The 11777-nt window shown below is 45.5% G+C and overlaps 1 protein-coding gene across 2 annotated transcripts in view; it reads left to right on the top strand.

Moving 5' to 3' along the window:
• Positions 1-11777, top strand: part of arhgap46a (Rho GTPase activating protein 46a) — a 35671-nt gene extending 23894 nt beyond the window's left edge. The window contains exons 3-10 of one of the 2 annotated variants that reach the window (XM_028575967.1): positions 480-1917; positions 4270-4936; positions 5182-5274; positions 7552-7625; positions 7903-8102; positions 8750-8841; positions 8938-9107; positions 10155-11777. In XM_028575967.1, the coding sequence (XP_028431768.1) occupies positions 480-1917; positions 4270-4936; positions 5182-5274; positions 7552-7625; positions 7903-8102; positions 8750-8841; positions 8938-9107; positions 10155-10349 (2929 nt within the window). In that variant the 3' untranslated portion in view covers positions 10350-11777. The remainder of the gene's footprint in view (positions 1-479; positions 1918-4269; positions 4937-5181; positions 5275-7551; positions 7626-7902; positions 8103-8749; positions 8842-8937; positions 9108-10154) is intronic. The other variant, XM_028575969.1, reaches the window with a different exon arrangement.

Consider the following 11777-nt stretch of genomic DNA (forward strand, 5'->3'; position numbering starts at 1 on the left):
GTATATTCTCCCCACCCAGTCCTAAACATATCTTTCAGTGAGATGTGTTTTGTTCAGTCGCTCGGTATTTTTAGGCGATTTTGCTCACACACTGGAGTTATTGTCTCATGGGTTTGAAAAGTTTACTATGACTGCCAGACTAAAAATGGAGTGAAGTCTTTGGAGGTCAGCAAACTGTTTGGAGAGGAATTTGTGGATTGCTGCGGATTTTCTCAGCCGTGTCAGCTTTACATATTTTAAGATTGGAGGATATATAGCGAATGGCTTCATGCCTGTGTATGATTGTGTATGATGATAGTGCTTTTAAGGTTTGGTCTGTTGACTTTTGGGTGTTTCTTTTGACTTTATATATATATATATATATATATATATATATATATATATATATATATATATATATATATATATATATATATATAATGACTTTGTTGCTTTGATCATTGTCAAATCTAATTCTGCTTATGTTTTCTTCTTTTTAGGGATGCTTATCAAAGATGGCAGCCCGAACCTGGTTCTAAGGCAGCCATGTTGGTGAAGGTGAACAGCATGAGCCGTAGCCAGCCTATCCCAGCCTTGCATCAGCAGCACCTCCAGCCCAGTGCACACAGCAAAGTCAACACCGTCAACCTGCACCCCTCTAGCAATAAGACCCAAGGAGTACATTTAAGCTCCACCCAGGGATATAAAACCGCCCCTTCTGGCAAAATGGCCGCTGACACACGTCAGGCCCATCACCTGAGAAAAGCCAGCAATGGCAGCTTCTGTTTGGTGACATCAGACAGTAGCCATCCTAGTCCGCTCCTTCACAGGTCACAGACCAGCACACCATGCCCGGTCTCTCCCCAGTATGGTTGCACTACCCCAATCTATGACGAGCCCGTTTCAGAATGTCCCATATATGATGAACCCCCAACAGACATGGAGGTCGAGGGGGCGCACCTGTTCAACGGACAACCTCTGTCTCGTCTGACACCTACCCATAGCCTCCAAAAACCCAGACACCTCCAGCACCCTGGTTCATCTCATTCAGGGTCCAGACACCGGAGGAATCCCTCTGCCTCTGACTACAGCCCAGCTGGCCTGGAGTGCATCAAGCACATGATAAACGTGGACCCCAAACAGGCACTTCTATCTGGCTCCCCTGTACCCACACGTACCCCTTCCCCTACCTCCAGGCAGGATCCTGTCATGCCCCACCCTCAGCCACATCCCCAGGCCCACTCTTTGCCCCAGGCTCGAGGCCAGATGAGGGACAGAGAGCCAGGGACCCCGGGCCCAAGTACACTGGACAAGAAGCAAAGCTGGCGGGTCCTTGAGGCCACTGTCCAGCGCGCCATGGAGGCACGACACAGCAGACAGAGCAGCCAGGCTTCGCAGGACTTCCCCTCTTCAACCCCCCAGGCCACGGCAAACTATCAGGACTCTGGTTACTCCACGGGCCCCTCCCCAAGTCTGAGAAGAAAGAGCAGGAGGAGGGTGGGAGCCGGTGGTGGTGCGGGAGGCAGGCCGGGGTCGGTAGGCAGCAGCGGGGAGCTGTGTGCCCTCAACGAGAGGCTCATGGCCGAGATGAGGGAGGTGGTGAGTCGCTCCAACACCATGAGGGAGGTGAGAGCGGGGCTGGACCCGGAAATGGGGGAGAGGGTTGTCGTACCTCGGACGCGCTCCCCCGCCGCGGACTCCCTCAGGTGGTACGGAGGAGTGGGAGGGGGGTCAGCAAGCAGGTGCGCATCACGAGAGGAACTGACCGGGGCTCCCCGGTCACTGAGTAGGGCAGGTAACCATGGCAACCCTGCGCTGACCCCTCTGGAGATACCAGGGAGGCAGAAAAGGACCTATGAAAAGGTAGACACCTTGGAGATGAGTGTGAATAGCCAGGCCAGCCTGTCCTCTCCAGAGACCCCTGGACCGCCCTCCCAGGTAACTCTGCCCTGTGTGTGTGTGTGTGTGTGTGTGTGTGTGTGTGTGTGTGTGTGTGTGTGTGTGTGTGTGTGTGTGTGTGTGTGTGTGTGTGTGTGTGTGTGTGTGTGTGTGTGTGTGTGTGTGTGTGTGTGTGTGTGTGTGTGTGTGTGTGTGTGTGTGGCAAACAGCAAGAACATTTCTTACAGATTGTAAGAGAATACATTATAGCTAATCCAATGCTATGATACTTTCTTGTCTAATTAAGAGCTCAACTGTGTGTGTGTGTTATTGTGTAGTCTGTTTACCTCAGCAGATTTGCTTGGATTCAGCTTTGTTTGTTCTGGTGTGCAAACAAAGTGCTCTGATTACTGATGTCTTCAGTCTCACTGTGACAAATGAAGCACAGTAATTCGTTAATAAAGTATATGCGTATTATGGGAATTTCTAGCTGCTGCTTTTCTATTGTTTAGTATGTCTAGTCCTCAGAGAGCTATAAGTGGGAGAGTGGAAATATTGTGTGACTCAGCTAAATACTAAAAGAAATTTAAAAGCCCTAGACAACACAACAGATGTGGTTGGATTTTGTCTTTGCAGAGCACTAAAATATAAGGGTCCTTACAAACATGATTTAAAGATAAAAGAACTATTTTGACTTGTCAAAACAGTTGTATAAGTGGCAGCATGTAGAGCCCATTCCAAGATCTGCTACTTCTAATCTCCAAATCCCCTCTTGCAACAGAATCACTCCCCATACCTCCATACATTATAGTGTTTTCAGAAGCGGCCCCGCTGCACCGCTGCAACTACAATAATGAATGTTTGATTCAACAGGGAGCTGTGGGATGAAAACAGTAAGGCTAATTTGTCTCCTTGAAAAGAACTGAGCATTTGTGAGTAATGCCTTTTGCATTCCAGTCTTCGGTGCCTAAATGTCCCCAAGACCTTAGGCAGTGGGCAGGCAGGGCACTGCTATAATAACCACAGTCCCAGCATTACCTGTCATCCTCTTACCATAGTCCATCTGCCCTGCACTGCAGGTGCTGTGTACTCATATGCCATCTCTGTGCTTGGGCATCTGGGGCCCATGCCAGGCCAAAGAGATTCAGGACATGGCTTCCCTCAGTCAGGAAGGAGGGCCGCTGCGGCCCATATGGCCCAGGCTTGGCAGGGAGAAGAGGAGGAGGAAGAGTGGGCAGGCTGGTACCAAGGCGTTTTGGTACCACTGTGGCTTAAGCATGTTAGACAGCAGCCAAGGAGCACTGAGCAGGCCCCCTAAGTCTGCCCTGGAATGTTCTTCAGACCTGCTGTTATATCACTCACACACACTCTCCGATTATGGCTTGCTATGTAGCAGCAGCTCTATATTTCCATATTTGAACATTCAGTTCTCACTGAGACTATTACGACCTTTGAACTAGCTTGTTCAAAGGACAAACTGAAACTGTCCATTTCCACAAAAAAACATGAATAATTCATGTTTTTAAAGAATTGTCCACTGTCTCATTCCATAGTATGACTAAATGCCCATCATGTGCTGGTGCATCTGTAAGCTATCTGTAAAAGCAGTGTAATTTATGGAAAGTAGAAGTTGTACATTCCTATTCTCTAGTTGAACATGTGCTTTGTTCCATTTGATCTTCTGGAGTTGACCTCTGTCACCAATTTCTTTCTAAAAACATAAACTATGTACGACCATATAAACCCTCTGGCAAAGCCGAAGCTCACATCTGCTCCATTTGATTGAGAAACCAAAATGTAAAGTCCAGCTTGTCTGGCACTTGTGAGCTCCATATTACATCAGGGTCTCATTGAAAAGACATGTCAATGCGTTTTATGTTCCATTAGAAAATTTGAGCTTTGATTCTGGCTCAGGTCTGGTGTTGTTCCTGGCTGTTTGCAGAGAATATTTGGGTTACTGGCTTTTTCTATTAAGGGAGTATGAGGTGCTCCTTATAGTCATAGACTCAACCGCAGGGATCACAGGGAGGTCTATTAGCATAGCTTTGGTTTTGCAGGGTAGATGAGCCTGGAGTGGAAAGGGCCAGGGGTAAGGACTGTTATGCCACTATCTGGTCACCTGCTCCACAGGCCAGGGTTCATAGGGATTTTGGGAGATTTCTTCCCCGGTGCAATTTATTTCTGGCATCAGGAAAGAAGTGTGCCAATCCTGCAGCGATTCCCCCCTCGAGCCCCAGCACTGCAGAGCAGAGCGCAGCAGGTGGAAGGCAGCACACTGCAGCTACACACACAGTTTGGACCTCTGCTGCACTCTTGCCTCACCCCCTCTGTCTCCTCTTCTGATACACTCCCTCCTGCTCTTCGGTAGAACTCTTCTTCTCTATCTCATGTCCACCTCTTGTCTCCCTGCAGGCGGGCACCCTAGAGCTGCAGGCTCAGTTGGAGAGCAGAAAGAAAGGCATGGTGGATGGGCGGACAGCTTCCCTAGGCCCTCATCGCCCTGTCAACCATGACAACAGAGAAGAAGGTGATGGGGAAGGTGGAAGAGCACGGGGGTCCTCCTACCAGCTCTCCTACGCCACCCTGCGGCAGCCCCCGCCTCCCGACATGGGCATGGAGGACTGGGCCAGCAAGCACCTCAACATGCACACGCAAGGCCTGTTCCGTCGCCGTGTCTCCATTGCCAACATGCTGTCGTGGAACCGCGGCTCCATCAAAAAGCCCATGCTGGTCACCAGCAACCGCGCCGTCCGGAAGGAGGCCTGCGAGATGTTCAAGCTGGTACAGGCCTACATGGGAGACAGGCCTTCACGTCTGGACCGCCGTCACTGTGCCCTCCTCATCATCACCAAGTGCTGGGACATGCCAGGGCTGCGGGACGAGCTGTACGTGCAGCTGGTGAGGCAGACCACAGGCAATGCCACCCCGAGAAGCTTGGCGGGAGGCTGGGAGCTGATGGCTGTCAGCTTGGCGTTCTTCGCCCCCTCGCCCAAGTTCCGCTGCTACCTGGAGGGCTACATCCAGAGACACACGGACCCTGCCAGCGACAAGAAATGTGAGTCTCAGACTGAGCAACATGGTGGGTCACCTTTCTTTCTTCTGTACCTCCCTGTGTTTATGTAGGCCAGAGAGATGTTTCTCTTTTTAAAATTGCATTTGCATTTTCTTCCCTTTTCTATTTTGCTTTGGAATTGTGATTTTAATTCAGTACGATCATGATGAAAAGCACAGTATTGTTTTTGATGAGCCCAAAAATCTGTCTGCTTCGTGTTTATCTAACTGGCCATCAGAAATTTGACCTTTTGTTATCTTCTGTTTTGATAGTGACTCAGTTCATATTGGAACAGCAGGACCTAAAGCTGAAGAAGAATTCAAAGTCCAGAAAGAAGAGGAAACAGAATACAGATGAGGAAGAAGGTAAATCTTTTGGGTTACACCAGGGGTTGGCAACCATTTTAACATAAAGTGCCATTTTAAAATGTTCATGTTAATCAGTGTGCCATATCAGCATTAAGTCTGCCATCACCTACTGTGTTATTTTTTTTCCCCCTTTGCGTCACATTCTGTGAAAAAGGCAATGAGTAATAGCCATGGCTGTGAAAGAGGCCATTTGACGTGCGGATTTGAACATTTCCAAAAAACTCTCTTGCGCGCTTATTGCTAGTGTGCCATTGTTTGAGCTACCGCGTGCCAATGGTGGCACCCGTGCCTATGGTTGCTGACTCCTGGGTTACACTTTACTTGAAGGTATCTACATAAGAGTGACATGACACTGTCATGAATGTGTCATAAACATTATAAACAAGTCATAAACGTTTATGACATAACGCTTCTTTTAGTAAGCGTCATTCAGTTTTTGTCATGACGGATTAGGGTTAGGGTTCATGTGTCATGACTGTGTCATGACACTGTCATGTCACTCTTATGTAGATGGATAAAGTGTTACCATCTTTTGTTCATTACCCGCTCTTCAGTCCTAAATATTGCTTTAAGAACATCCTTAGTATTTCCCGTTTGTATAAGCTTATCTGTTTGACAGAGTACAAAGTAGGCAGGGAAGGAGTCCCAAAGATGTTTTTCTACTTTCTTCAGAAGCTGTCTGGAGTCTAAGCCATGCAAGCCAATACAAATCTAACATATCACTCCCTGTAGAGTGACCACTCCGTGTGGGATGGAAAATGCAGCACTGTGCAGTTTGCCAGATGAGTACATGCTGATGTACTCGCAGACACAATGAATGGTTTTCACAGAAAGTTGAGCTGAAAACAATACGTAGGATAAAAATTTCAGAATGTTCTCTATACACACAACGGACCACACTGTGAATCATATTCGCGGTCTCTATGCATGTCAGACGTTTAAGGGGATACCTACTCATCGAACACGTGCCCTCATTAGAGCAGCCCGCACTGCCAGCTCCGATGATGATGTCGCCAAACAGGAACCCAATCATCTCACAGCAGACACCACAGCGGTGGCCTCACACATTGTACTTCAGTGACTCAGACTCCAACTGACTAAGAGGTCAACGAGAGAGCCTGCGGAACGTTTCTGACTAAGTCAAAAGGTCTTTGGAGAGAGGAATCTTGATGAAAGTCTCAGAAAAACAGCATAATGAGATCTGCTGTTTGATAGATGGATGAAGGGGCTGGAGCACGTACATTGTGTCTAATCAGAGTAATGAGCAGCTGTAAACAGCAGCAGTACAAGACACGTGGGAACTGGGGCCCTCCTTTTTTTTTTTTTTTTTAGGCCAGACCTGGTCTGGGATTGGAAATGGACTTTGTTAGGCTCGGGCCCGGGGAAGCGTTGGTTTCAGCCAGCACTTGAATTCGTGTAGACTTGTCTCATAAACAATGCCCGAGATGAGACTGAAGTTGTCTTCTCGACATCCTTTCAACGGCTCTGTGTTTTTGTCGTTAAGTTTGGCTTCAGCGCATGTGTAGACAGGGGTCATGCCGTTCTCAGCCTGGTACAGTACACTCGCACTCCTAGTGAGCTCATATTTCTCCTGGGCTTTGGTTGCCTGGTTGTTGTTGTTTTCATGCCTGATGTAAATATAGACGACCAGTAGTGTTTAAACCCTTCCTCACTGCAGCAAAGTGGCTCTGCACTCTTGCTTTTTCTGTTGGCTTTTTGGTTGTTTGAAAGCTAGTATACATGATCCAACTGTTGATAGCCTGTGTCTCTTGAAGGACATCCAACCTCAGAAAACAACATTGTTTCTATAATGCAGTTCACGTCCAAAATAGATCTAGGCCCTACAGTAGCTACTTAGGGCAGGTTGTAGACAGGGAGCCTCTGTTTCTCATTCGACCCTTCATGTCTGTGGACGCTGATGAATCACCTGAACGTTGGAGGTGCAGGCCGGATCCTGTCTCTAAAGCTTTTGTTCAACAGCAGTAAATCTTCCTTCAGCCTGACAGTTTAGCTAGCCCTGCTCTAATCCCCATATGCCAGAATCGCACCGTCAACATGTCTCTCCAATTACCACTGCCTGCCTCTCATACGCATCTTGACATCTGTCCCGGGGCTTGAAAAACACTGTTTGTGGGAAAGAATTTAAATAATTTATTAGTTTGTGTGTTCAGTAATGCCTGATGCTTAAGGGTTTTACATAGGGTCTTTGAGGGCATAACAACTTTGGTTTCATCGTTTCTCAGTCCTGAATTTTTCTCTTCTGTCAACCTACAGGTCTGCCTATCAGCACATATGCCAAGTTCTGCCATCGGAAACTGCAGAAGGTGGCGATCACCGGAGGCAAAAAGGTACGCTAAAAGAATAAAGAAAGAGGTGGTAAGCTTTAGATGTTGCATGTACATGCTGTTAAAAAAATATGTCACTGTCTTATGATAAAAATAGGACGTATCAGCTTGAAAGTTGTGATTTGGCATCTGAGTCAGGTAGGTACTGTCACAGAGAGACATAATTATAGGCACACTGACACAGTCACAGGTAGAGACATAAACACAGGCCCAGTCATAGTAGCACAGCTGCATACACAGGTTGTAAATCTTCTCCTTTCCTTACCTCTCACCCCTCCAGGGTCTACGTAAGCCCACGTTGGAGGAGATCGACCACAGTAGGCGGGCCATCGTCACGCCCTCCCTGTTTGGCAGTTCTCTGGAGGAGGTGATGGAGAGGCAGAGCGAGCTCTTCCCAGATAGGAAACTGCCCTGGGTGCAGGTTCAGCTTTCCCAGTATGTTCTGGCTCTGGGCGGGGCTCAGACGGAGGGCATCTTCAGGTAAGAAAGACTTAACTCAGCCAATTACATGCCTCGATTTGAGCAGAGTGAGAGAGGTGGAGTCTAGGAAATTAGAAGGGGGATCTTATGTATTGTATCTGCTTCATTGTATGCATAGTGTGTAAAAACAAATGTGTGTGTGGTCTCCTGTATCTCTGTATTTTATAGTAGGCTCTCCCTGTGTACAGTACACACAACAGACAGCAGAACAAACACAGCCCTGCTTTGCTGCTCAGACCAGCACTGTTTAATTTGATACTTCATAATATGTGTTTACATTACTGCTTAAGCTTACAAGCATGTGGGAACTACACGACGGTGTGTTTGTGTAGGATTCTCTCCAGCGACTGTAATTCTGTAACCCTTACCCTCCCTGTGAAACTCGGCTCCTACACGCAACGCGGACCGTCCGGAACATTGTGTTGTTTGACTATGTTATGTTTATTCGGTTTTTCTGTTTGTTCCAAATAAGCACTGCAAACAAAGAGTACTCTCAGCTACCAGGACACATTTGAGGCCTATTGGGAGTGCAGTAGCAATGGCTTTGCCACAGGGCATGGAGAATCTGTAATGATGGAAGTAGGGGTCCCTCTTGTGGCCACTGAGTGTAACTAACATGCTGTTTTTTTTTTTTCTTTCTTTCCCAGAGTGCCTGGGGACATTGATGAAGTGAATGCGTTGAAGCTCCAAGTAGACCAGTGGAGGATCCCAGAGAATCTCTCTGACCCCAATGTCCCTGGTGAGGAAGGATGTATTTGGCTTGTTTGTTGTCGTTTGTGTACATGTATGTGTTGGGTGTGAATGTGAATACTAAGGGTACGTTTGTCTCGTTCAGCCTCTCTAATGAAGCTGTGGTATCGGGAGCTGGAGGAACCTCTCATCCCAATGAACTTCTACAAGCAGTGTGTCAGTAACTGTGACGACCCAGTGGCGGCCATCGCTGTGGTTCAGTCTCTGCCTGAGCTCAACAGGCTGGTGCTCTGCTACTTCATCCACTTTCTGCAGGTAGCCCACATGTTGACAGCGATTTATAAACACAGCCCATACCCATAATTTACCCCAACCAGGGTCCCTGTTCCACTCATACCACTATGGTGATATCTGTACAAGTTCTTGCCCCTGCCTCTTTCTTGATTTTCCATCTTTAGTTTAATTTAATGAAGAAGCATCATTTTACCTTTTTTTTTTTTTTTTTTTTTTTTAGATTATTTCTTTAGATTGTTTTTTGTGGGCTTTTCAGCCTTTTAATGTATAGGCCAGCTAGGTGAGAAAGGGGATAGAGAGAGAGGGGGAAGACATGCAGGAAATCGTCACCGGTCGGATCCGAACCCTGGACCTCAGCATCGAGGCATAAACCTCTTATGTTTATGTGCGCCTGCTCTACCCACTGAGCCAACCCGGCCACATCCTGTTACCTTTTGGTACACGCACATATTTGTAATATTACATTCAACCCTAAAAGCAAGATCATTATTGCCAACTAAACCTTATACAAACAAGCGCAAATTCGCAGCAGCTGTGACCACATCTGTCCAATTTTAAAAATGAATTAACTAAAACTAAATAGATCATAAAAATCTGAAATAAAACTCAAAGTCAAATAAAATGTTTTTGTCTTTTTAATCACACATTTTATGTTGGGGAGTGTTTTAATATTGTTAGATTTTCCCCAATTTGTTTGGGGCTGTTTTCACTGACTGAATGACTGTAAACATTTCTTAAAAAGAACAATACTTTATTTAAGAGTGTTAATTTGTATTATTTTTTTTTTTACACAATACGTTCTGCGTACAATGCTTGTTATGAATTTCTATCCTGATACCTTCAAAAATGTATTACCCCTACAATAAATAGTAGAACTATTCAACTACACTTGGACTGCTGTACACAAACAATTAACCTGATTACAATATTCAATATTAATATATTTCAGTTGAGCTCTTGGATAACTGAATGTGACTCACACATTACTCACTGCAGGACAATGGTGAGCCTGTACACTCTCAGCCTTGCTCATTGCTCTCTCTCTCCTTCCATCCTGATTATCTCTAGGTATTTGCTCAGCCATCCAACGTGGCTATAACCAAGATGGATGTGAACAACCTGGCGATGGTGATGGCACCTAACTGCCTCCGGTGCCAATCCGACGATCCACGGGTCATCTTCGAAAACACGCGCAAGGAGATGTCCTTCCTGAGAATGCTTATTGTTCACCTGGAAACCAGTTTCATCGAAGGGGTGGTGTAGACACTGTAAACAGAGCGCAGAGCCCACCTCAAGTGCTGAATCAGCATCTCCAGTTACACATTTACAATCGTGCATAAACACTTTCTGTTCAGACCACACTGGAAACTCTTCAGGTGAGATATTACACCTCTTACAACACAAGCAGTGTGAGAGCAGCTTGGACTTTGGACCCTTGTTTTCACTTGCTTCCTTACTGAGTGACAAGACACCTTAGGTTAAACTGTGTTTTTTGATACTAACATCAACAGTGACAGATTTAAAGTGGCTCACTTTAATGACCGTATTTTCTAACCGCTGCATGTGAAAACAGATTTACTCTTTTGTTACTAAATGGGTAGTACTACAGTTTCATAGAACAACTGCGTTGTGTAAAGGGAGAGTCTTACAGTATTTACTTTACTTGCACAACAAAACATAAAGACAGCAGCGTTGACATTCTGGTTTCATTCAAGTGTGTGTGTATATGTGTGTGTGTGAATGAAAGACACCCTTCTTTTATCATGTACAGAAAATATAAAAAAAAAGTTAAAGAACTATTGTAATGGTGTCTTACTAATAAGCTTGCCTGTGCTGTTTTGAGTAGTTGTACTGAACGCTGGTCTCCTCGTATTTCATTTTTACGAGACACAAGAAGCCACACCACCACAACTATTCTGACGGAGTACAGAGCCTTCATTTTAAAGCACAAACTGGAAGGATGTGCAGAAAGCTCTTTATAACGGATGGTGGCGATTTTCTAAGAAAATAAACTTAGAAAGTGCTTTGATTTTACAACCTTTAAACACAAGTGAAGCCAGACGAGGGTGTTGTAATTACAGTTTATGTCACAGGGATGTTGGAGGTTGGTAATACTCGTTCTCTTTTATCTATAAAAAGGCTTTCAATCGGAATTGTGTTCTCTTTTGTTTGTGGTCTGTATGTTGTTTTTTTTTTTGGCTCAGGTCTTACGATAAAACGGGTGTTGGATGTGATAACTGTACACGGCCTCCCTCACAGACTGAACATTTGATTAATCTAACACAAACCCCTGTAATGAGAATGGATTATTGTTCAACCGTCAAGCACTATGAGAATGTAGATTAAGCTTTTTGTGTCCCCTCTCAGGCTTTGACCATGTAAATAAATTCTGCGTGTAAATAGTATTAACTCTGCTTAAGTGTATTCTAGTGATCCAGGTTAAGGGTGAAGTTAAATGTTGCTGTAAAGAGCAATAAAAGGTGTAAAAGTTAATTAACTGTTCATTTCTCTGCTGTAACCGCCTGCCTTTTGAACATAGGACTGATTCAAACCACTTTCCGTGTGTGTGTGTGTGTGTGTGTGTGTGTGTGTGTGTGTGTGTGTGTGTGTGTGTGTGTGTATATATGTGTGTTTGCATACCTACTTGTTATGTGGAATGACTGTCCATAAATAAAGATTTGTTCAATTGTA

This window comes from Perca flavescens, chromosome 4, assembly GCF_004354835.1.
Source record: "Perca flavescens isolate YP-PL-M2 chromosome 4, PFLA_1.0, whole genome shotgun sequence".
Lineage (NCBI taxonomy): Eukaryota > Metazoa > Chordata > Actinopteri > Perciformes > Percidae > Perca > Perca flavescens.